Source organism: Psittacula echo (genome assembly GCF_963264785.1).
Source record: "Psittacula echo genome assembly, chromosome: 15".
Taxonomy (NCBI): domain Eukaryota; kingdom Metazoa; phylum Chordata; class Aves; order Psittaciformes; family Psittacidae; genus Psittacula; species Psittacula echo.
In genome coordinates, this window is record NC_137751.1 from 11,622,178 (window position 1) to 11,649,006 (window position 26,829).

A 26,829-nucleotide genomic window follows, 5' to 3' on the forward strand; every position below is an offset into this window, starting at 1 on the left:
TTTTTTTTTAGGAAAATATGTAACTGCTGCTCCCAATTTTGGGTAATTTTAATGTATTTTTTTCTACTCAACATGAAATTCTCAGATGCTTTTGCATGTTTATGCAGGAGGCTCTGGGTGCTGGTGCCATTTATGGCTCTAGCAGTGCAGCCTTTACTTTACATTCGGTTCTGCTCAGAGAGACAAACAGAAAGCTTTGTTTCACATAGCAAATACAGACACTACCGGCCTGAAGAGTTTTGCCTTCTAGTCAGTTCTTTTGTTCTTTGTGGTCTTGTAATTACATTTTCTTAAATGCAGTTCTCCTCACTGTTGTGGTACAGAAGAGCTGTAAGGAAGGGAACCGTGCGTGTGCATTAGTTCGGGTACAGTCGGAGTGCGTAAGCTAAGAGGAGAAAAATGCCTCTTATCTTTTTCCGTTATCTCTGCTTACCTCACTTTTTTGGGGGGTTGGTTTCCCCCTTAGGAGCACACTGCTGCCAAATGAATCTAATGAAAATCGGAGCAATAGCGCTTGAGGCTTCGTGGTGATTTGTTTCACTTGTAAATGAAAATATTTAGCTGTACTCTGAGGCCCTGTTTTGTTCCAGATAAATCGGCACGTAATATCAAGTTAACATCATTGTTCTTAGGGTGCTTTTTGTTATAGGTGTTGGGGGGGGCGGGGTTACAGATTTTGCAGGGTTTTGTTAAAATTGGGGATTATTTTTTGTGTATTTAAAATACTCCAAAGTGAGCATTAACCTCTGTTGACACTCTGGGAGTAGGGGAGCTGCTTGTATTTGGATACCCTGAGAGCAAGTCTAATAAACTGGTAAGAAACCTGCTAATGGGGCTTGTGTTTTCCTCTCCTAAATGAGCAGCAAGGTGGCTGCCCTTAAGTCATCGCCTGAACCTTGTACTCTAATCTAAGTGGCAAGCTGGAGTGTTTTGCAGTAGCATTCAAGGCAGCAGAGCAAACTGATGTGACTGATGGTATTTGTGGATTATATCAACATCAGTGAATTATCTGCAGGAGGAGGAGGAGTAGTATTAGAAACAAGAATGAATAATATACTAAACAACTAACTGAAAGTGGGTAATGAAGGGAAAGTCACAGAGTTACACACTGTAGGATTTACAGTTGGTTTATACTTGACATCCTGCTGGTAATTGCTGTAGAAAAGATTGGAAAAATCTAATGGAGGGGTGACAGCAAACACTGAACAATAGGAATTGTCCTGAGCAGGGACCTGAAGTACTTGCTGTGGTTGTTCAAGTTAGCAAAAGGTGAGTTGCGTTTGCCATTGGGGGGGGTAACAGCCACAGCTGTTTATATCTTGCAACTGGAGAAGTTCTGAGCAATGCCTTTTGTTTCAGCAAGAACTGGTTTGCTCGAGTGTTTTACTGATAGGGAGGGATTAGATAAAAAAAGGGGGAGAGGGGTGGAATTTTATTCCTGTAATCAAAATCCACCACTGTATTAAAAACCAGCCTGCATGAAAGGTGGTATTACTGGGTAGCATGTCAGAACGCTTGAGGCTTCGACTCAAAATAGATTTGTCTGCCAAGCATGGTCATCAATGGGAGCATGTTTCTTTGTCATTTAGCCCTCTTGTAGAAAGCAGAAGAATGTGAACCAAAAAATCAAAAGTCATTCTGGTCCAGAAACTACCTACAGCAGCTAAATTGTTGGCTTGCTGCTCATATCTACTGGTATCCTTGGTGTCTAGAAATAAGGATCTAAATGCCTAGAGTATTCTGAATACGTGCTTTTGATGACTTTGGTAGGAGGCAGGATCTCAAGAGTAGTTTCTTTCCAAATAAAAGAATAATCTTGTAACTTTCATGTGTGCAGTTTCTTGCTGTATTTATCATGGGCCTAAATTATTTAAACCATAAAGCAGCATCTTGCAAGAAATTCCTATTCCTATGATCCTTTTTTTTAAACATATGAATATTTAAAGTCTGTACAAAAGACAAACGTTGTATAAAAATACCGTATTACCCATGAGTAAGGGAAGTTATTAAAGGTAGGCACAGACTGAGTAATGAAATGGGGACATCGGATTCCTTAGAATAGCTTGTTACTAAGAGATGCTGAATCCAAGATAAAAGAACTCCTGTTTCTTCTAATTTCTAAGACTTTTTTCAGACCTATTTAATTATGCCTTGAATATATCCAGTCTGATTTTGATGATGGTAGCTGCTTTGGATAATGATCGGCTGTTGAGGCAAAAGGATTCACTTGGATTTTTAATCTAGGAAGCAGAATGATGATTTTTGATAAACTTGGCAGGCAAACAGCAGACTGTTTCCAAGGAAGATGGTAGAGCCTTGGATGTCGCTTTAGACTTCTGCGTGCTTTCTCAGACATCAGCAATAGTACATAGAGATCTGTCTGTTTTGGTCGGCATTACCTTTTTCAGCCTTTATATTTCTGTAAGAGTTCATAAACCTGCAAATAATATTCTGCTCAGAGCTCAGCCAAAAATCAGTAATTTCCTTCTTTCTTCACGGCACTTTGGAACTAGTCGGTAAGATTCTCCCCAGTGGAAGAATGAGACACATAATATACTGGAACCAGAGCCCATAAGAGAACCCAGTTTGAATTAAAATAACCCCAAGAATTCCTTTCTTGCTTTGCAGTTTATCTGCATGCACAGGGTAGTCCCTTCATCCTTCATATGCCCACTTGCCATTTTAATAACCTTTTAGGCGTTTATTAGAAAGTGTGCCGTTAACTTGCATCTGTTCCACTCCAGGAAATTGGCTGTTATCGTCTGTTTTCTTCCTAAAATACTCGCTATTCCCTGTGTGAAACTTCAGGCCCATAAATATGGTATTAAAGCCTGTATTGATGATAAGCAGAGTCATCTTATGACTGTTCTGTTTTCCTGCTGTTGCTGCAAACAAATGTTAAGAATCTTTCCAAAAAGAAAAATCCTCAAGGATCCTTCATTAGATGTGCTCTTGGGAATTGGTAATAGATACTTGAATATCATTCATTTTAGGAACGAGATTTTGATGCCTATTAAAATCAAAGTGCACGCTAAATATTTACTCTGTTTGTTTGGAAATGTGTATCCCTTTTAAAACAGCTTCTTTTGCATCTGCACTGTAAACGCAGAGCTCACCGGTTCATAACTCCCAGGGATATTGGTGTTTTCACCAAGTGGGATCTGAATTTCCCCATTCCTGATGGATGCCGTGCAGGCCTTTGGCTGGCCTTGTGTAGGAGCAGATGGTATAGCAAGAAGAGCTTGCAAGTTCTGCAGGCCAAGGTTTGCAGCAAGCAGAGAAAAAAAAGGAAATGTTAATACAGAAACTTGAAAAATCCCCTGATAAAGAGAAGGGAGAAATGCCAAAGGGAAGAAACAATAGTGTTGGCTCTAAAAGTGGTATTCTAAACTCAAGCATAAAGCTGGAGCTGTCCTGATCTCATCCATGCAAGGTCTGTAAAATCCAATTACTGTAATATCTGGAATTCAAATAACTAGAAACCTTATGTCTAGTCTTGTCTTGCTTTTAGCTCTTTTCAGTGGGAAAAACTGTCCAAGTCAATGATAAGGAACCATTTTATTTGGGGAGGAGTTTTAAGCAACACCCAAGGATGATGTCATCCCTGACACGGTTCATATCCTGATTCTGAATCTGTATGGTGAAAGAAAGCAGTATGTATTAGGAATGCTGTATCATTATAAACCTATTAGGCATTGTTTTAGGTGTTTTAAAACAAGTCTTGGCATATAGAGCAGCTTAGAGGGTTTATGGAAGACTGATCTACTTTTAACTGGGAAAAAATCATGGGATCTGATAAAGTGCTGGTGCGTAGATTTTAGGCTACAGTGCTTTTTTTTTAATGTGTTTAAAATGGAAAAGGTGCTGGGGTTTTTGCAGGTAAAATACTACACCTTGCTTTTGAAACATTAAAGGAGGAAGACTTGGAAGCAGCTGAAAAGGAAGTGGATTGTTAAAGTTGCTTGAGAATTTCTTTTGCTGTCTGTTTAGGTAATCATAATTAAAAAATGCCTGAATGATCTTAATAACACATGATTCAACTGACAAGCACTAATTGCTCTCTATCAGGCCAAGAGAAGATGAATGTTGTCAAGAAAACCACAAGTCAGACAAGCTGATTCTCTTCTAGTCTGACACCATGTTCCCATGTACAAACCAGTTTTTACTGGAGTCTTTCCAACATCAAAAGAAAATCCTTGCCTTCCCATTAATTTTCGTTGCTGGCAGGCTCGAGCTGTTTGTGACGAGTTACTTTCGTTACTATTGCTGGCCTGCTAATGCACAGGATTGTGCAAGGGCAAAAATGTAAACAGGTTTCCCAACTTCTCCTTATCTTCTGTAGTTTAAACTCAGCGCGTTCTTACACTGGAATATGAAGAATTAGGTGTAAAACCCCCCCTCTTTTTTTGTCGTAGCAATCCTTTTTTTCTTTGCCCTGGAATGTGCAGTGCACTGGGCCAGGTAGAATAACATTATCTTTCTTCAAAGGTTCTCTCCTTTTTAAGACAACCTATGCAAATTATGGCATTGCAGTGAAAAATCCAGTTTTATATAGCAGATGCTATCTGGCAGGATTTCCTGCGAGGCGATGGCGATGTAGTGCCGTGGGGTTTTTTTCTTTCTCTTGTTTTAACGACACCTTTTTTTGTCTGTGCTCCTCTTAGTCAAATGGAACCCTTGTCCTTTGCTGCTTGACTTTACTGTATTCCCTGATCAAGATACAAGTAGTAGGAGACACTCTGTGTTCTTTCATACTTTCCATTTATATTTGGGCATCGGTTACTAAGCAGTATTGGGTGGGTATGGGTCACTTGGGCAACCATATACCAAGATAAATCTGATGACCTTACAAACAGTGTTTAAAATACAGCACCTGCTTTGTACTAAATAAATTCTAACTTAGTCAGTCCAATGTTAATTATGAAGGGAGATCATACCATGTTTTAATGTAGGTCTGGGACTCTTAGAAATAACAAGAAACCCTGGGATCTTCCTGTACACAAAATATCTCCTTTAACCAGGTACTTTAAGTTTGATCATTAAACTTCTCCCCAGATTCAATAGTGCCAATTCATCTTTTAATTAGTTTTTCTGAGGAGCAGGAATACTGGCTTGGTTGTAAATGCACCATTGCACTCTGGAGGGATGTTAGCTCCACCTACTTCATTGTTCTTCTGGAGAAGATGGGGACCAGCTTCGTAAAACTTTACCAGAATCCTCAACCTTCAGTTCTTAAACAGCATGTCAGTTATCACCCTGAGGATATTTCACTGTCAAATTTAATGCCTGTTTTAACTATTTAATGCCCACCTTTAGTATGTCTGGAGAGATGATATCTTTAAAAGGACTGATTGCTTGTGCAAAATGAAACTTTGAATTCTCTCTTAAATTTGGCATGTAAAACAGAATCTTGGTATGCTAAACCTGGTTTAGTTGTAATGAACACCTTTTCCTTACTGTTTCCTTTCTGGCAACAGAAACCCCCTTGGCTGTGGGTAATGTTGTAGTCTGGAGGGAAGGATGGATGGAGGACACAAGAAGAGAGCATTCCTGACTTGCTTTCCAGTTCCTCCTATTTACAGGGTCACCCGCACAGGTATCATTCCCTAGTTTTTGGCTATCTGACAGTAAAAACAGGTAAATAAATCAGAGGAGATAGGCAAGACTGAGAGCTGACAGTGGGCTCATTTGTCATTTCCGATCTCCTGAAAACAAAAAGTACCTGGGTTTTTATGTCAAAACTATTATCAAATCTATCTGAAATTATAATAATTTGTGACAGTTTAACAACATCCCAGTTATAAAAAGCATAGTGTGGTAAGCTCCTTTGCTTAACTTTTGCATATGATGGGGGAACAGCAAATTCCCTCTCCTCACACACGGTGCCCTGAGATGCTGTTCATTGCACTGCTGATCAACACCCAGAAATACAGGGGGACTTGTTAAAATCAGGGTGCAGAGCACGGCACTGTCAGCTGGAGTCGAGATGGTTTCGGGCAGCAACAGCAGAGGATTTATTTGTTCCTGCTGCAGAGTTTTCTGTGTAAAATAATGAGAACCCTGGAGTCTGTCCTGGAAGTGTAAAATCCTTTGCTTCTGTAGAAAAGTGAAGGTGGAGGGAGGGAATTAACATGGAGAGTGTGACTGTGGTACCTGAAAAGCACCAGCCAGTCATGGGGTATTCTGGAAACAGCCATGATCAGATGTTGTTTAATGCTTTGTCAGTGAGTTAGATATGATCATTCTGGTTGTATTTGAGCAAAAATATTAAAAATCCAACCTTCTACAGCACATTCTGCTACAGAGAGCAGAGCAGAGCTTGGGGTATGTCCGATACAGGTGTCTGGTGGTGTTTCGTGCTTTTTGGGGAGGTTATTTTGTCATGGGGATGGTGGTATTCTTTTCAGTAAATAATGTAAGAAAAGAGTGTAAGAATTCATTCACTGGCTTTTTCGAGCAAGGCACATTCCCCTTGGTACTTGTGTCTAAACACAGTCACCAACCTGCTCTTCAGGAGCAGACCTCTCTACTCAGATCTGGGGGGCTGAGGAATGGTTGTCCCCCAGTCACACCTTTACTCAGGTAGGAGGGGATGGCAGCATGGGGACGTGTAGACGAGATGGTGTCCCTGAAAGGGGGGCTGCTGCTCTGTCCTTCTGCCGAGTGTGCCTGTAGAGGGGCACAGCAGCCTCGTAGGTCCTCTGCTCTCGTGCAGGGTGGCTGAGATTTCAACGTATACCTTCAGGTGTATGATCTGTGATGTGATGAGTATGTTCATTGGCATGGCTCCTGTAGCTGAGCAAGGAACATGCCAATGAGCGATAAGCAGTGCCATCTAGGGTTGAGCCTGGCTTAGGATTTTCATTGCAGAGCTCTAAGCAGTCAGCAGCAGTTCAACACTGGGAGGTTTCCAAGGGCAAAGTATACTATTACTCTTACAGAAATACGGTTTTCTTTAGATTATAATGTGTATTTTAAAAGTACCAAACAGTACGCCCTGAGTTTTACCAAGAACTTGTAATCCTGATGTTGCATCAAAAATACATACCTGTGCTAGAAGATTGCAGGATGCTTTTGCTGGGTTTGTCATGTTACATGACGTCTGGGAAGTTCCTGGCGTGGAGGTTTTGGGTTATTCTTCAGAACCATTACCTTCTAACTGATGCATACAGGAAAACATCTGCTTGAGGAAAAGTTGCTGCATGTATTTGAAGGGGAATAATGTAGTTTGAGCATATGGTTGAGCAATCCTAACCAAGCCAGAAGAGTTGCCCCTAAGTAATTGGGTATCTTGTCTGGATCTCGGTGTCACTGCAAACCTTTTTGAGGGGGGTAAAGAGGTGGAATTGAAGTTCTGGGTAGCAGAGTCCTCTGCATATCCATGAATGTGTTGTCAATATATCTGCATTTCTTCTGCATTGTAGCTGAGGCATCCCTTAGGGGCAAAGTTTGAAGAAGTCAATTAACTCTAGAACTGTCCTATACCCAGAATGAAAAGATTTTGGTTTACGGGTTTATCTGAGGTTTGTGTGTAGCATTGGGGGAACTTATTAAACTTGACAGCAGATGCTATGGTCTTGTTCATACCATCCAGAAAGGCCTTGTGGTTTAAGGCTTTGTATTACGGCTTTCCACAAAGAACCACGTTATTTTAGGGTAAGTAATTAAAGAAGGTGCCAGCGTTAAAGTTCTGTCTTTCTGTGCCCATATTGCCCAGTCTGGGGCCCACACTCCAGTGCTGGTATTTGCTGGAGGCACTTAGGCGTAGCCTTTGCACAAAGCCATGTAGAACAAACCAAGTCCAAGCCCTGGTCTTCAACCCCGCCTGTCCATCCCCATACACTTGGCACACACATATGGTGCAGCCTGTCTTCAGGCAAGTTCAGGAGCCAGCTCCCAGCTACTAGTCAGTGCCTGTGGGCAGATGTGGGTTTGCATTGCTTTTCAGTAATATGTAAGTTCAAATGACTATAACTTATAATAAAATCAGAATTTAGTAAACATTAACACTTTATTTCCCAAAGTGCTGAGCACTCTGTGTTGCCTCCTGTCACCAGATTACAGCAGGATGTGCGATGGTCTGTGGATTTAACTTAATTTTCCTGAATTAGATGGTTTTCCTAGGCGGGTTCACAGTGTTGAAGGAAGGTACTGTGGGTTTACACATGGAAAGGGGCTGGTGGAATGGAGTCATTGCTGTCAGGTGAGCTTGTGCTCAGTGACTCTTCCTAACTCTGTGGGCTCGAAGAGCCCTTTCTGACCTATGTACCAACCCTTCTGTCAACTCCCATTTCATCTTTAAATTACCTACCTTTTGGGTGGATGCATTAGGCCAGGGGGGTGACTGTAAGCTCAAACTACTTAGAAGGTAGTTCTTTTGAAGATGCTCTCCACCCCACCCCAAAGCAGGAAGCGTGCTTTGCCTTGGCATTTCAGATCCCTGCTTCTTCCTATTGGAATGTCTCTATTTGTTAGCTTCAGGGTTGCTGTTTTCCTTAGTTCTTTTTTTTTAATTGTTAATTTTTTTAACCCTTGCTGTTTTCCTGAAGAGTAGCAGTGAAAACTACAGCAACTTCTTTCTTGGCTCTCCTGATGGAGTGAGTAAAGACTGCAGTGGGAAGAATGTCTGGCCTTCAAGTCTGTGATCTGCTGATTCATAGATAAATGTCCTATAAAATGCAGAATTAGGCTGCTCCGAAGTTAGGGCTGAATATTCTTTCATGTTCTGTTTGGGAAAAGAGCCACAGCTTGACTCAAACTTTCCAGTTTGGTATGTGCTGGTTCCAGCATTACAAAGTTCATCAGCCTGTCTTAAAGGGAAGTCCTGGTTCTTGCTCCCACCATACGGAGAATGATGCTCCTGTGTCATCTGGAGCCTGGTGGGCCAGTCTTAATACCCCTTTGCAAAGCTGTGTCACTGCAGGTCTTAAGCAGCAATATCTGTGATTCTGGAACGTTTGAAACTCATCTTATTGCAGGGGCCCAATCATGAAAAATAAGCCTAGATTCAAAGTGATAAAAAGAAGAATCCAAGACGGCTCCAGTCTACCAAACTGCTGAAGACTGTGGGCAGAGAAAAGCCCAAAAGCATTTTCCCCCCAGAAGGGGAGTTCAGAGAGGAGATGGTCCATAAAAGTGTTTTCTGTCATGAAGGCAAATAAATGTTTCTGTAAAATCTGCACAGTATTGTTAAGGAAAGAGGGAAAAGAGAAGAATGAAGATGAGTGTGGAACACAATGACATGTAGTCCCTGCTTGGTTTTCTGTTGGAGGATAATAAAAAAGTCATGTAGCCAAATAAATTATGTACAGTCTGAGAAGCACTTGTTTTCTTTCTTGATCTTGTTAAAGCATTTCTTAACACAATGGCTTTTTTTCTCAAGTATTAGCATTAATTACTGAAAATGTTAATAGGTTTTGTGGATTGTACAAGTGGGAAGACTAGCAACAAGCTGGTATTTCAAAAGAAAATAATGTTCCATCTTCTAGATTCAAAGATAATTCAGGAAAGTAATAAAAGCTTGTGAAATCTATGGAAGAAAGCTTTATGTCACTTCACTCCTTCATCAGATAGAAAGCAAATACCTCATTTCATTGGCCAGAACCGTGTCTTGGAAATGACTCTGTGATTTTTAATTTTGCAAGTCACCAACTTTCATCTATTTCAATGGACTTTTCCCTCCCCTTCTCCAATGGTAATCCTAAACCCTCCAGTGTCTTGGGGCGTTCTGGCAATGGAGCCTGCTGCATGTGCTTCCTGCAGTCAGCGTGCACAAATGATCACTCTTTAAATCATACAGTGCAAGATTTCATTAAAAATTTGGAGAACCATCTTATGAGTAGTTGATGATCTCATTTTATCCATACATGGCACTTATTAAGTAAATACCTTTGAAGCATAGGAAACCGTCTGGGAACCGACTTGTGTTTCTTCCTCTGCTGTGTTATCTTAATTTGATTTGGTAGTACAGAAGTCCTGAAAATATTTTCTAAGGGAAATATATGTTGGGAATAATGCAGCGCTATTCTTAGCTCTTCTTGCAGTCTTCCTACTTGTTATTTTTCCTTGGGACTTTGCTGTTCTTCAGGTGCTTTAATTTCATATTTACTCTTGATTTCCCTCGAGGGGAGGATTCGGCGAAGCACTGAGCACGTTTCAGACCCGACTCCACGGCAACAGGAGGTTTTCCAAGAACTAATTCTGGCCTTTTCTAGGAGAATCCTTGTCAGCACTTTTTCGCTGTAATGAAACAGTGAATAAACCAAAGTATTTTTGGTAACAGTTGGTACACCACACCTCTACGGTGCCTGTCCTTTGAGGATGTGTGTGCTTTGGAGACTCGGGAATTACACATCTTGTGCATGTTTCTGCTTTAGTTATGAGGAAGTATTTATGCCGACAGGCTGGGACAGAAGCTCCGACGAGTGGTTGCTTATTGTTTCATGGGTAATAATCAGCTTCTCACCTTCTGTGGTTATTAACTGTTTAGTTGGAAGTGCCTTTTAGAATCTGACTGAGGGGGTTGTTTCGTTACAGGCAGTCTCCTTCTGAAGGAAGGATCCTTTAGATGCCTCCAAATGGCCTAGACGCCTCTAGCTTAGTGTGCTGCTTGAAAAAGGGACTGTCACCCATGCTGTGTCTCAGCTGTGGCTTTGTCCTAACAGAGCATTGGGAGTGAATCCCTGCAGGTGGAGATCTCCCCTGTCATGACCTCTCGGTGCTGTGCCATCTTTGCAGTAAGTGTCCCTTCTGAGCATCCCAAAGAACAATTTTGGCTGTTGCTCCTCAATTCAAGCCCTCCCAGTTAGTAACTGTTGTTCCTCTTTGCTTTAGAGGACTCTTGCTGGCAGCATGAAGTGAGCTCCTCTTAGTTGTCAGGGCTAGTAGCAGGGCTTCTGTGTTGGAAAAACTGTCAAATCCTTTTGAAAGAGGATGTAGCTATTCATTTGAGCCTTAATTTTTATATATTGACGCTGTTACCTCTGCGAAGCCAACTTCTGTATCTGATAGAGCAGCAGTCAGAAAAATGTTGAGAAAGGGGAGGAACCACCTAGCTCTTAGTGTCCCATTTTTGTGCATTGTGTTCTGGACTCTCCAAATTGGATTGAATGTTGTGACTGAAAAGATTGTCAGCACTATGCAAATGAGAGAGAGAAGTGAAAGTGCATCTTGTGCAAGTAATTCCTGTGTAGATAATTTGCCATAAAAATTTATATTGCCGTTCTTAAAACCTTCAGAGATTTATTCTGTCTAGGGAAAGGTGATTTATATGGTATTAAAACACTTTTTATGTTCCAGTCCTTTAGATTTAATGTTTATTGCCCATAAAAATGAAATCTTCCTGTGGATATTTAAAAGTTTGGGTACTGTGTGAAATATATATTCAGCTTAGAATCTGAAATGCTTTAGAGATGCAGTAAATAAGTGATGGAGTGTTACCTCAGGTTCACCAACCTCGGCAGTCCAGACTTACTCTAGGGCTGAATCCATTATGTAGATAGCATTCTGCTTACCTTAGATATATGGTAAGGAACACATATAATGACAGAAGTAATGTGTAATTTTGTCATTCTTTTGGGGCTGAATATTTAGGGCACTCTGTATAAAGGTTTTTGAGGCTGAACGTGGACTGATGTGTATAGATGATATTAAAATGCAGAAGTAGGCTTGTTCCTAGCCCACAAAGGGCTGGATTAAAGGAAAGATTGAGATAAACGGCAGGAGTATCCAAAGAAGAAAAACCATTCAGCATCATTTCTGTATATAGCTTCTACATGTGGTAATGAAGGGAATGTGACAAGGCAGTGCAGGACTGTTGTAGTCCCTGTGAACAGAAGGGCAAGGAACAGTCTGTGTTCTGAGTTTATTTCTGGTTTAATTGCTGGTTATTTTTGCTATCCCTATTAGTGTTTAGGCAGAAACACAGAAGAAACTATTCCTCTTCCAAAGTGTGATTCCTAACTTTATAGTGTAGGTCCTTCTCCTGTTTGATTCTGGACAGTTTTCTAGAGCATGATGCATCTTTCTAGAAATGTCTAAAATACAGAGCATGAATCTGAAAGAGACAGAAAGGAATCAAGTGAGGTTTTACACAAAGATCAGGAAGTGTGTGTAGGTGGTTGTTTTGTCTTGTCACTTCTTTAATGCTGCTGCCCCGAAAAAGTAAATGTTGGAACATGCATTGCTTTTCCCCAAATGTTTCTCATCGTTTCAGAGTTCATTCCCCAGAAGAGCTGTACAAGTTAAACTCTAAAGCGTGTGTCCTGCTGGGTACCGAGAGAGATCGAGGAAACGTTGGCAAGGCCTCCTGAGATGTTTTCAGCTGCAGCTGCAGAACCCTGGATATTGCTGCGCATGAAGCACAAAAATTAAAGATTGATTTATTGTCATGTAGCTAAAATAACCAGAGACGTTGTGGGAAATAATGCTGAGGACTTACCGATAATGCTTAATTTGCAGTGCTGCATCAAACAGTATTGTGCAGTCCCTTTCCAAATGATCCTCGTCTAACAGAATGTAATGTTACCATGAATGTTGGGATGTGTTGCACTGGAGCCTGAAGCCCTGCTTCTGGCTGCAGCAGTGCAGGCTTTCTCCCACCGTGCTTCACCTCCGCCTCATCCCCATGTGGATGAGGGGATGCAACTGGGATGTTGCAACATCAGGCAGCCAAGCGAATGGCACCATTTCAAGGAGGAACCTTGGTGAAACTTCCCAGGGTTTAACTGCCTGCCCTGGCACATGAAAGCCAAGGAAGTGTTTGAGTGTTGTAGCAGTAAGGGTCAAGGCTGTGTTAGTAAACATAGCACTTGGTGCAGCATGTTTAGCAAAGGTGGCTTGTTTGTTGTTTAGCTGGTGCAGCCAACCGGTTGTCCTCAAGACTGGGTGGGCAAGACAGTTTGCGGAATGGGACCAACAACAGAAAAACCCAAAGAAGGATCAGGATAAAGAAGAAACACCCAATAAGCAACAAAACCCTTCCTCCACTTTTATTCTGGTCTCTGCAAGAACTGTGGGAAGGCAGGATCATATTCTAATGTCTTTTTCCTGAGTGATGTGAAAGAAGTGGAGAGTCAGGAAAGCAATTTAAGCCTGTGGTGGGTTTAGCAGGGCTTGACCTTTGCTTCTAGGGTTGTAGAAATAAGGTTTAGCTGAAATTAAGTGAAAAGCAGTAGCTGAAAAAATAACCAAGCTTCAACTGAATGTCTTGTATACTGAAATACTGAAATTAGGCTCTCTGTGATGATGCTGTTGAAGCAGATAGATGTCCTTGTGTAGAAGAGTTCTTGTTGCATTCAGATTATCCTTTTGTACTTACCAGCCAGATATGCTGCCAGACCCCAGCTCTGGTGGTCTGATAATTCCATGGTTTTGTTGGGCTTTATATTTGTCCACTTGTTTCGTCGGCAGTAAATTTAGTAGCTACATATTCAGTTCCTACCAGAAATGTATTTCTTTTAAATATAGATGCTCTTGAACTGTAACTTTTTTCCCTTCTTTTTTTGGTGAAGGATCTAAACTGAGAGGGAAAGAAGACCAGTCTCAAAGTGAAACTTCTGTTGTTGATACCATGTGTAGTATGTTGTGTCATCTCAAAAGAGGCATTTTTGGATTAAGCTTTTATATTGTCAAGCTTAGGGCTTCATAGTATTTCATGGGTTTTCTCAACAGAAGTGCTTTCTGGCATGTGAACGAGAGTGTCCAGTGCTCTCATCTGCATATATGAAAGCTAAAATTTGGCTATTCTTCAAGAGTGTGTAGATAAAGGATGGAGATACTAGAGGCAATGAATCTTGAGAGCAGCTCAGAGGTAATCCAGCTGTTTACTTGTGGTTTGTCTGAAAAGCGCATGGGGATGGAGAATGGTGATAGCAGCTTCACACTGTTCACTGAAAACCTTCAGCTTCCTGCACTGGGTCACAGATCTGAGTGCTGGTTTTGGTTTAGAAATGTGATACTCATTAAGTACATAATATAGATTGGAAATTATTCATGAGGACCTGACTTTCCTTCCTAAAGGACTTGAATGACTTTGGACTTGTTTTCAGCCATAGCAAAGCAGAGGGGAGATAGTCCTGCTCTGTTGGAGAGTGTTGCTCTTTATTTCGGTTTTCGTATAGGAGACATGTAAGTGTGCATATATATGGGCTGAAAATCCCTGTATGACAGAGTGGCCTGAAGAGGTACAAATGTAAGCGATCTCTTGGTAAAAACATCACTTCATCCCTAGTTACACCATCTACCTCCCCAGATTGCCAGGAAGCAGACATTACTGTATCTTAGATAACTGCCTGTGTGGAGTTTCTTTCTGTGTGTGGGGAGGGAATGGAGTATTGTGTTCTATCGGCTTGTAAAACTGAACTAACAGACAGACAGCATTGATTGAGACAGCTGAGGGATGAGAAGCGCAGGGTCTGCACAGCATTGTTTTTACTGCCCTAAAGTGCAAGAAATTGAAATTGTATTTGATAGCCAAAATTAAGGGCTTTTTAGTGACAGTGTATCATAGCAAGGTTGACAGTGCCACTGCAGCTAAAGCTGTTGTTTTCATGTTAGTGTGATTTGTCACTGCGAATAGTGGGGGAATTCTGTAAATTACTACCAAAGGGTTTTATGGTTAAAAAATGATTTTGGCTGGATTTTGTACCTTAGATGTGTTCATGGAGTGAGTAGATGTTGGCTGGCTGGAGTTTGCTGCCTGTGCTGCTTCTATATGCCAGATTTGCAGTATTTAAAGTATTTTATGTATTCCTTTGTTAATGCATGATTTCTAGAAAGCCTTTATAATAATTCCTGCTATACAATTCAAAGTATGCTAATAGAAATGCTGATTTAAATGTGTGGATCCATGTTAAGAACAGTGTACAATAGTATTTCTGGTTCTAAACTAGCTTGCAACATGACTAACATGAAGCATGTTATTTTTTGTTCTGTGCTGCTCTGCGTGGTGTCACCTCCAAGCCAGCCTCCTTGTGACTGTACATCAGCTAATTTTACTTCATGAGTCAATTCTGCTATTTTCCTTTTCATGTCACAGAAAATGAGCTTAACTAAGTACCACAATATGTTGTTGGGAATCACCTAGCTAGGAAAGGCATCCTGCATTCCTCTGCATCCTGATTTCAGCTCGGTGTGAAGTGTGGTACTTGTGCTGAACATTGTCCAGGTAAAATATTGAAACCTATGAAGACTTTCTGAAAGACTTCAAAATCTGCTCTTCTCTTTAAGTGTCCAAAATATGTCATGCTTGCTCTTGGTATTAGACCAGACATACATTTATACTGTTGTGTGTTGCCATGCCAAGCTGAGTCAGTATTTGGGATTTAGATCTGAAAGAGGCCTAAATGGGATGTTAATAGTAGCAAAAAACCTAAATAAAGAGAATGTTGCTTTCTTGTTTCCTATTTATATCTATAACTTTTTAGAAAACATCCCCCAATTGCATTCACAGGCAATTCTCAGGAAAGCTGTATTTTTCCCATCATGGGAAAATGCATAAACCTTACAGCATGCCCAGAAAGTCAACAAACTCAGACCAAGGGAGGAAGCATGTTAGTCAGGAGTCAAGGACCGTTCTCTGAAAACACTCTGCCAAATACTCTTCCTGCTTAAATTGTTTATCAAACAACAATTCCATTTGCCAGCACATTTCTTCTGATCTTGTTTTTGTTATTACTTTATTCCTTAATGCAAGTTCCCCGTCCAGCTTCCCCTGCCAAAGGCTGTGGTCCCTGTCCTGTGCCTTGGCTGATGCCCCCTCTGATGCCCCTCGGCTGCACACCTGCATGGTGGAGCAGGTACCTCTAAATGTGCGCCTTGATCAGCAGTAAAAGGGGAAGGGGAAGCCTGCTGGAGGGGTGTCATTGAACAACACTTTCCTTGAAAGTGTATTTTGTAGGATTTCCCTAGTGCACATGCCTGTTGGTCAGGATTTTAAACTAACAACAAGAAATTCCACGTTAAGACTAGCCCCATCTTTCCAAACTGTATTCGTCATGGTTGGATAGATTATCCATCTATTGTACCACTTCTGCAACGCCCAACAAACATGGGAAGGGAACAAGAGGTGTTGTGTTAAAGTCCACAGTAATTTTTTCCTGGCCCTCAAGGAATGACTTAGTTGGAATGTGGTTTTAAAAGTATTTCCAGGTTGCTTTTTCAGTATGTATTTCTACTTTTTTTGGTAAATATTTTATATCCAAATGTTAGGAAACGGCTTAAGTGGCTTTCAGATTGGTGATTGCCTTTGGAGACTGAAGGATTAATGAGTGGTGGTTGTGATGGACTTCAGGGTGGACACTTGGTCTGTCTGTAATGGTTAACCATGTTTAAAACCCCTTAAAAATGAACTGAATAATGTGTGTTGTCAGAGGAAGGATAACTGTGAAGTTTTGTTCTAGGTGGCACTGTACTCAGGGGTTGGTTAAAGTGAAATAACACGCGAGCAACGAGTTCATTTTCATTTAGAATAAAAACACATCACAAAAGCTTGAGTTTATTAGTTTTTAAGCAGTAAGTTCCCAGAACTCACACTGAAACAAGACTGGGCGTGTATATATATTATTGATTTATTTGTGGTAACACGCATAGCAAGTTATAAATCCTGGTCTGTGTTAGAGTATGTATCTTGTTTAAAGCCCGGATATGCTTCATTTACCAGCAAAGCTGAGGCTCAAAAGGGGAGTAACTAAATACTTCAAATGATGTAACAGAGCTCATGTTAAAGGGTCGAACTTTTTGTTATTTAAGCCACTCTTTTAAGACTCCATTTTACTTTGATCTGTGGTGAAAGGGATTATTTAATGTAACTCATGAATCTGATCTTACTTGGTAGTAAGGCATTAGCTGAAGTTAGTGGCGGTGTTTAGTTACAAAACGGCAGTATAATCCCTTTCCACCTGAACACCATGGCTGCTGCAGTAATGCCTTGAAACAAATGATAAGAATAGCGCACTAAGTAGTTTGTAATTACTCATTAGTTAATTGCCTGTGTTGTTGTTGTTTTGTTTTATTTAAGGGCCAAAGCTCTACTTGAAATGGTCTACAGAAACGTGTTACAGGACATGGTTGCTGTGCATCTCCTTGTTAAAACCAAAGGGTTTGTTGGTGTCACAAACGTGATTTAGACCATTGTTGTTGCCTCATTGTCCTTCCCATATGCAGCTATTCCAGTCGCTGTTGGGAGGGCTGAGAAGGGGAAGAGAGTAGGCATCTCCTGCCACAGTGGAAGCAGAGGGGAGCTGAGTGGGACCCAACACGCTGTGATCTTGATGGTGTGGTTATTGTGTTCTTGGTTGCCACTTAAGGGGTAATTTTTCTGCTTTATGTGGTAAGAGCTATGGTGAGTATGGCTGCTGGCGCTGCATCTCGGTCAGCTGCTGATCAGCTAAGGAGATAGGTCAAGCAGATGTATTTTACTTTGTGTCTTGCCTAGGCAGAGTCTTTGCAAGCAACAGTGGGTTTCCTTTGGTTTCCCATAATTGATATTACTTGGCAGAAGAAAATGTAGTTTGGTTCCCCTCTGCCCTGTAGCTGCTACGAAAGTCACAAACGTTAAACTGAGGCATTTATTTTCCTTTCAGGTAATTAACCAGCATGTATGTGATTAGCTAACTTGATTTTATCATGTAGAAAGCCATCAGCTGCATAGGGCAGGGAAGCAGGAGCTTCCACGCTTGTAATGTGGCTGGGAGACGATGAGTGAGCAGATTGCTCCAAGTCAGAGCAACACTTGCTGCTTCTCGCTGCACACTTGCTATCTGCCTGCAATCCTCCCTTCTGGGAAGCCTCACTGCAGCAGTGTTTTAAATGAACTCATTACGTTTTGGCCTTTTCTGTGGTAGCTATTGAAGCAACTAGTTTGAACTCTTGCTTTTAAGTGGAAGAGTGTGAAAATTAATGTGTGGGAAGTCAGTGGAGCTGTGAGCAGAGCCCCGCTGGGGTGGGAGCTGCAGCAGCCTTGTTGTGGACGTGCTGTGCTTCCCGAAATAAGGGAGCCCTCTCCCCAGCAAACACTTTTTAGGAGATTTATGCCCTTTAAAAGTGTAATAACTGAAATACAAACCCCAGCGGAGTGTTAAGTAACTGATGCAGTAGGTTTGCTGTCAGTGTGTATGTGCCAGGTGTGAAAACCAAACTATGAGGTCTTTGTGTGAGGGAATGGAAAGCTGGTGGTCTCACAGCACTGTAAGGACAGTGTTGGTAGTAGAGCATCTGTGTGAGAGGACCTTTAAGGAAGGCTTGGAGAGGAGTGGCCTTAGAGACGTGGCTGCTTGGGTCTGGTTTTTAGCCTGTCCAGCACTTGAGGCAAATGCTTGCTGCACTGAGGAGAGAGCAGACGTGGTGGGAACAGGGATGACTAACAGTCTGGTGCAGAGGCTAAGGAATGCAAGGTGGAGGCGAGAAGTGTTTGGGTTAGGGTTGAGGACGCTGGGAGTGAAACCTGACCCTGGTTTCTGCAGGGAAGTCAGAGCACATCAGCACGGTGGAGAACCAGCCAGGGCACTGCTGGTTGGACCTGGGACTTGTGAAGGTGTTCTTCAGCCCTGGGAGTGGGGAGAGGGAGCAGATAATGCTGGAAGATGAAAACCTCCTTTTGGAAGGAATGGGCAATGTTTCATTGTTGCCCTGAGTGAGAGGAAAAGCTTGTTAAACACAGACCTTTGGCATTAAGGTCCTTATAGCTCTGGACAGTATCACAGTATGTTAGAGATTGGAAGGGACCTCCATTCTTTGCATTTTCAAGGTGTAGAAGAACACACAGACATAATTGTGTTGGCTGTGGCACTGGCAGTCTTTTCAGAGTGCATTTGTTGCTGGTGTGGATATTTATGCAGCTGGTTTGTACGGGTAGGAGCTCCTTTAGAAAAGCCAGCACTAGCTTTCCCCTCTTGTGAGATTTCTTGATAGGCTTTCCCTACATTTGTTGTATTGGCTGGTGTTACTGTGAGCAGACAAAGCCACGGCAGGCTTTGTGTTTTAATGTTTTCCTTCTGTTTCTTTAAGAGCCCCTTAGTTAAGGTATCTTATTGACAGCTACATCAGCACCTCCGGCTTTGTTCCCTCTTTGCGGTGGCCACCACACACGTTGACTCTGTCCAGAAGCCTTGCACAGAGGTCAGAATTTGTTCCAGTTAAAGCCTGTTTCAAAACTTACTCGAGAGTCAAATTACTTCAGTATGCGGAAATAAGACGTGTTTATTGAAATTTCCTAGCTAATTCTGTGTGTGAGAGGTTGCTACATTGGTTTGCCAAATGGCAAAATGCTTCTTAAGAAATGGGTTTTGTTTAATGCTTACGGGTTTGGGGTTTTTTACTTCCAGAAGTGTAAAATACAGGAGTTCTGGTCTTCGCATTGTTGTTTGTTCATCATTTCCTGCTGATGTGTAAGGCCAGGGGATGATGCTCGTGAGGTGTTGGTCTCTCCTTGGACTTCTCATCATCCCTTTCACTTGTGTTAAAAAGGGGCTTTACAGCGAGGCAGAGACAAGCTCATTTTACAGGAAAGAAACTTCTTCCATGGTTGCATTCTTGCAACGTTTTACCTTTCTGAGCACTTTCTGATTGGAATTGGGGCTGGCTTTGTGCAGTCAAAAAGAAATTCCCGGTGTCTGCTTTGTGGTCATAATGCAGAGCTTTGCCGGGGGAGCACAGCGCCTCTTTGTTTTCCCAGAGAAACACATCAAGCTGGCCAAGCAGTTTGTCATTTCTGCAGTACTTGTGTGATCAGCACATAGGCTTCTGCACAGGTGAGAACTGGGGGGTGTTAAAGATGGAAGGGTCCAGTGCCTTATGTACCAGTTAGGGAAGTGCAAAATTCCCTCAAAGCAAGTAGGCTGTGTGTATGCGGAGTTGTGCCCGACACTGATACGTTGGTGTCATCAGTGCACCAAGAAATTCTTCTGTAATGGAACTGATTCATTAGCTTTGATAGATCCAACAACGCAGTCCTGAGAGGCTGAAAACAAAACCGAGACTACTGAAAACTTTCAGTTGCACATTAGCATGTAGACTGTGTAACTGACTGAAATGATGATAAAGGGAAATACCTGAAAAACACAGAAGCAACAGTTCAGGGGAAATGGTTACTACATTTACTGGTAAAAGACTCCTGATCTACGTGCAGTTGTAATTTGTGTCAGTCCTTGTAATAAGTAAATTGAGGTTTATGGTGAAAACGTGCTGTTAACATCTGCAGCCATGCTTAAGGCTGTCAAGGCATAGCCTGGGCATTGCGTCCAGGAATAGGAGTCTACCAGAAAAAAATCAGTGCGTCATAAAGATATGATACATGTTTCTTGCTCCAGGGTAAGCAGGGATTAACCACTGTAAAATGGGAGAATAACCAAATTTTGGGGTATGGTTCCATCACTTGTGGATGATTATTAAAGCTTTGTATAACTTCCCCATGTGAAACATAGGAATGCTGGGTCTAAGCAGAGATTACAAATTGGGATATATTATGTTAGAGCAGCTTTTAGGGGGATTGGGATGCTGAAGTGTTTTGGTTTCTTGTGTCCTGAAATACCGGTGTAGTTTCCTTCCACGGTTTGGATGGGGGAACAAAGACTTCATAAATGTCTAAAAAAGCCCAATTTCTGTCTAGAATAATTTTCCCAAGTGAGTACTTCTTGGAGAGCTCTGGTGGCAGAAAGGGCTGGGTTGGTGCTTCCTGTTACAAAAAGGGAAGGGGGGCTTCAGTGTGCTAAACCAGACCATTGTCAGTGGTGCAGACGTGCTGGCTAGGGGATTATCAAGGTATGCATCTTGTAAGGGAAGACATGTCAGCCGTGAAAGAAAACAACCTTGGAACCTGCCTGAAGGGAGGCTGGAGTTTCGGAATTACTTGAGGTCAACCTAAATAGCAGGGTGATGCCAAAAAGGAGGATTCCATCATTTCGCCTCGCTCCAGCTGTGTTTCCCACCTCTCTTTTGTAATGGTACAACACTGTGTAGCCACAGAGTGGGGCTGACCAGGGAACTGATTCAGTGCAACAGAATTTAAGAGGGGAAAGGTGGGATATGTTTTTCGCAGGAGGCTGGGATTCCCATTGTAGCTCCCTGCACAGCTGTGGCATGGGGTGACAGAAGCAGGAGGAACAGGGATGGTTCCTGGGGAGCCTGAAAGAGGCTGGAAATACTGGCATTAAAGGAAGCCAAATGCAGTTCAAGTTGATGGTGGATAGCAGATTGACCCCTCTAGTGTTAGATATTTTTATATATATGTACTACATGGAAGAAACCTTTTAATGTTTGTTTTCTAAGGATTGCTTTTAATGACTCCTGCACTTCAGAGCATAAGCCCTTCTTTTCTCCTCTCTTCCCACTGCCTCCCTCCCACCCTCAATAACGTTGTTGAAATGGGTCAAAGCAGAAACCCTGGAGAGAGTTCTTTAGTTATCTATGGCTTAAGCAGTGTGAACTGTGTCTGCCCAAAATCAATGGGACTTTGGGGCAAGGGGCAAGATAATCCTCCTGCTTGTTCTCTCTCAAAATGTCCTCCAAGTAGTGACTCACTTTTGCAGGGGCGATTGAATGGTGGCTATTTTTGGCCAGAAAGTTTATTAGCTGCTGTTGAATCAGTGGAACTAAAGCTTCCAGGCTTTGAATCCTCTCTGTAGTTAGGTCAGCACTGCAGTGCCTTTGAGCCATGGCTTCTGCTTGCTTTTCATTGGGGTCTTTTTGATTTTAAAGGTGTGGGGAATGATCTGGGGACATGGTCTCCTATTTTTGTTACACCCTAAAGGATTCTCTACTACATTTCTCTCTGTATAGTATTACATCTCCTTTTAGTAAAGATCTACTTAGAGAGCGGTTGCAACATTTGAGTGTACTCTGGTTTGAAACCTCAAAGCTAATGGTATTTACTCTTTAATAAGTGCTTGCTTGCAGAAATGATGCATTGGCCACATTGAATTCTTACAAAAATTGGGATATCTCATGAGATTAAGTCTCAAAAGTCTGAAAAATCTGCCGTTAATGCCTGTGGGTTGTAATCCTGTATCTGTTATTAGGTTTAAGTAAATGAAACTTGCATTGAAAATGGTTGAGATGAAGTGAGGAAGAAAATTTTCCATATAGTTTTGATTTGGGGTTTATTAACCACAGCATAGCTTGAGGATTTTAGTGTCTCAGTTTACATCAGATCTTGTTTATGGGGCTGGGTGTCTGCAGTTCCTCAGCTGGAATTCAACTTACTGTATCCGTTGTTCATAAATGCTAAGGCACGATCTTGAGCCTGTGGGCTTCAGCCCCCTGTGCCAAAGAGTGCAGTGTAGTTGTATGCTGGCATTTCTCCTTGGTGATGTCTGTACCTGAGATGTCACGTAAGGAAGTGTTACACGGTAAGAAATTATTAGACCTGTCCCAGCTGGAATTCTGAAAGCAATGGGAAGGTGCTTGTAGTAAATGTGTTGTGGCACTAGTATCAATTGAGCAGTGGGGGCGAAATGGTTATTCATCACTTGCTACTTGCCTCTTCTCTTCATAATAGCACTAAATATGTGCTAGTATGAAACAGGATTTCTTTTCAGTCAGTTCTTCTTTCTTGTCTGTAAACGAGGAAGTGTAGGTCTTTAAAAGTCAATTTTTCCACTTGCAAAGTTGCTCGCCAGCACCCTGTATTCTAAAAGAAAGCGTTCGATTCTTTGGTCTACTGAAATTCCTCCTTACTTCATGATTTGTGTTTGCTTTGCTTTGCTTTAAATGTGTGCTTCCTTTTTAAATATAGTTTTCCAAGTTGCTGGCCGTACCAGATTGTTTATATTTTTTAAAAGCCTTCTGCTTAGCCGTTATATTGCTCTTTATAGTACTGCTTAACCACATTGGTTTCTGTTGCTCTTTTTTCTTGCATAAACTTAGCTGGGATGAATTTCAAATGTGGTTTATCCAACTGTTAAGTATTTCCCACTTTTCTGCAATAGATTTCACATATGTTACAGAATTCCAAACCAAGATCTGGTGGACATATTGCCCTGTTTTTTAACTCCAAGTCAGATGTAGAGGGTTTTTTAAGCATTACAGTGACAATATTTAGGTCACTGGCTCCAGTGTGCCGCCTAGCTTCAAATCCGTTTGTCATATTGAGCTTATTTCCAAGGATTAAGATAACATGGTCCATATATTAAAATAAATAAATTAAAAAACCTCTTAGTTTTGTGGTAATAAACCTAAAGAGGGGGAAAGTATTGATCCTTTTGAGTTGGAAACTGCAGAAGGCCTTTTTTTTCCTGTGGCTACCTGCTGCTATTTCTAACACCTCTGCACAAATAGGAAGAGGCAAATCTTTGGTTTTCCCATTTTGCTTCCCCATACTGGGTGCCCATTTCCACTGGGAAACATGTATGATCCAATGCCCAGTACGTTTTTATGCTAACCATTTCGTAGTAACCAAATCCGCTTTACTTTTACTATGGTCTTTGTGTGTGGTGGTAGCAAGGTGGTAGCCTTGGTCAGTGACTTGATTGACTGTTGAGGATCTGGAATCAGACCCCACAGGAGGTTCCAGGCTTGGCTTCTCACTCTATTCCATTACAGGTTATTGGGTTATGAACAAATGCCAGTGGTGCAGCAGTTTTTCTGGTGAAGAATCTCAGGGTCAGAGGCATGTTGGCAGAGTGATGTGATGAAGATAGCTGCAGAGGAGATCTGCCTTGTGTTGTTCTTGCTTTTCATGAGCTTCATTCACATAGCCAGGTTTTTCTCCTTTCAAATAAATAATGGAGGAAAACAGTGCCAAATTCCTTTTACAGATTCTTGGTTATAACTCCAAGTGACCTGGGGAATGATGTACACAGCTGAGCTTTGCCTTTGTTTTTTTCATGTTATGTGGAAGTACTGCAGAAAAGGAATAAACTGACATGGAAGATTGAGTGTTGTTGGTTTATGGGCTGAGAAGTGACCCGTTCAATCTATTAATGGTGACATTTGGAAGCACAGCACTGAGTAAAGAAACTGGGATGGGGATAACACACTTGGGTGGAGCTGGGCATCGCTCTGTAGGCTGAGCCTGTACTTCAGCCTAGTAGAAGCTGTTGGAAGATAATCTGGCATTATCAGATGATGAAAAAAAAAAGATAGTTTTGGGGAAGGAAACAGAGACTTGCTAATAATTTTAGAGGAACAGAGTCCAATAGTAAGAAAGGATAATTTTGTGTTCAGATAAAGAAAGACTTAAATTGAAACAGAGCATTGCAGTGGCAGTACAGAATTCTACACACTTGAAATTAAGAGTGACTGAAGCGTAACCACTCTAGGCTGAAGTATAAGGTTAACACATATTTGAGTTAATCATAATATTTTTTCATAGAGTAACTCAAAAAAGGGGAAATCCAGTTTCTTTACAAAGCAGGCAGGTGAAAATGAACCTGGCTGGAATGTGGTTAAGATCCGGATTTGGGAATTCATTAGGAGGTGTGTATTACATGCCACTGCTGCTATCCTGTATACTGTTGTGGTAAAGACACAAATGCTTTTGAGAAAAATGGTGATATTTGGATTGTAAGATGGGTTGTAGAACTTCATTTGATGTTATTCACGAGGTCCAGTTTGTGGAAGCTTGGTGCTTTGTTCTGTACCAGTGGTCCAGCCATCTTGATGTTCCAAATGCCGTGATGTACGTACGAGCTTTTGTTTTTATTTCTCTGAGAATCAAAGCTCTGACTATAGTCTCTTTTTGTTGTTCTGTTTTTCTTGACAGAGAGAGCTCGATGCCACAGCAACTATATTGGCAAACCGGCAAGATGAAAGTGAGCAGTCGAGGAAAAAACTCATTGAGCAAAGTCGCGAGTTCAAGAAGAACACTCCAGAGGTAAGGAGGAAAGCTGTTCCAGTCTGGCAAGTTTATTGCAGTAGTATATGGTATTGGGCCCATGTAAGTGTGTTTTTCCCTTAATGGTTTGTTTCCATGATTTTCTTGTATGCATTGCCAAGTCCACCATCCCAAGACTGCTTATCTTTGATGGTTTTCTCATCAGGGAGCTTTTGCATTCTGTAAATAATGGATATGAATTGATGTTTTTAGAGGAGCCATGAACATTAGCTTCTAGCAGCCTTGCTCGGTATTTTCTACAGTATAAAACCTGGAGAATTGCAAAAAAAAAAAGAAAAAATCACTCTTCGCTAACCCAAACTCTCCCAGCACTTGGATGTAGAAAGTGACATTTTGCTGCCTAAATAAATCTGTATCAAGGGCATAACTTCGAAGATGCTCATTTTTCCATCAAAAATCAAATTAAATTATGCTGTTGACTTCATTGGAGATGCAGCAAGGTCAGCACTGAGCTTGTCAGCCACTCCTCGCACTCACTGACAGGTAGTGAGTGAAAGGTGTCAGGACCAGTGCTAGGCAACCCCAGAAGGGTGACTGTTACGTGTAGAAAGCTCTTCCATGCTCATGTTAGCATGTGCTGTGTGTCAGTGTACATGTATGCACAGTTACACCAAAAGCACATATAAACTCATCTCGTTAACTGATGAATGTCTAGTAGTGTGTAGGGCTGTTTGTTTTGTGGTTTTTTTTCCCCCTGATGATTGCCAGCCATGTGTTCATCCAGGAATGTTCTTGGGTTTCAAAGCCCCTTCCAGATAACTGACACACAGGTATCAGTTCCTTCCAAGGACCTTCCTGGGAAAGAAGCAGCAGGCAACTCTTCAAAGCTTCGTTGCTCCTTCTCAAGTAGGGGATGCTGCTTTGCTTCCTGTTGGGACAGTGGGAATGATGCTGGAGGATCAGACCCAGAGAAATGAAAGGGAATGTCAGAGCAGGAGGGACTTCTGGGGAAGGAGAGTTTTGAGCTGATGTGCTGAGGAGGCTTTGTCCTTGAGGTGGACAGGAAAGGCCTAGTGAGCCACTGGCATTTCCAAACTGATACATTTATGCTACTAAACCATCAAACGTGCTGTTTTTAATAACAAAAGTGAGTTCTGTAGTTTGACTTGCACGAGAAACCATTCTTCAGATAAAGAAGTAACGCAACGTACAGCTGAATTCAGATTTCTACAATGAAGTAACAGCTTTATTGGAATAAAAAAACCCCAAACCCACAAAGATGGAATTGTTAAATACAACAATTTGGTTTGGGATTCCACTCTCCATTTTTTTTTTCATTCTGCAGGCATCCCTGTCAGTGCAGTAGTGGTTTAGCCTCATCCAGCATCTTTTCCTCTGCTGTAGCCAGTCTCACCGTAAATCAGGAGAAGTGTCAATTGCCTTGACTTTCCTATCCATTGCTGTCTGGGATGTCCTCTAGACTTTCCATAATGTCTGCTTGAAAGCAACATCCTGTGTAGCAGAAAAGGATTAGAAAAATTAGTAATGAAGTTGAGGATACTTTTGTTTCTTTTAAGAAATGTGATAAATCTATTTGGGTCATTTCTGCCTTCCTTGCAAATTAGCACATTGCTGCAGAAGAAATACAGTATTTTCATGTTTATAGGAATGACTCCAGGGCTTTTGGTATTTAAAAATGTTAGAATACTATTTCTGACTTGGCATACAGGGAGATGACGCTGGGAAGAAGCATCTCATATTTGGGAGCCTTGTGAGAGCAGAGCATTCAGTGGTGGATGTGACATGCAGAAACCTTTAGAAATGGTTCTTAATTCCTGTTACTGCAAAAATGCTTTTTACCTGCTCGCACCTTTGAAGAGGTCATGTCAGACCTGCTGCCCAGAGGTGTTCTGGGGTATTTTCAGTCGCTGTTTCATCCTGAGCAGCTACTGTGGAAAGGCTGAATCTGGTCAGGAGATTCCTTGAAACATCAATTTTACATGACTGCTACTTGGAAGACATCTCAAAATAGACCCTGTGAATTGCCACCCTGCATCAGA

At 41.7% G+C, this 26,829-nt stretch overlaps 1 protein-coding gene across 4 annotated transcripts in view; it reads left to right on the forward strand.

Annotated features, from left to right (window-relative positions):
• Nucleotides 1-26,829, forward strand: part of CUX1 (cut like homeobox 1) — a 269,114-nt gene that overhangs the window by 25,595 nt on the left and 216,690 nt on the right. For all 4 annotated transcript variants that reach the window (XM_080630203.1, XM_080630200.1, XM_080630201.1 and 1 more), the window contains exon 2: nt 24,698-24,808. In XM_080630203.1, coding sequence (XP_080486329.1) covers nt 24,698-24,808 — 111 coding nt within the window. The remainder of the gene's footprint in view (nt 1-24,697; nt 24,809-26,829) is intronic.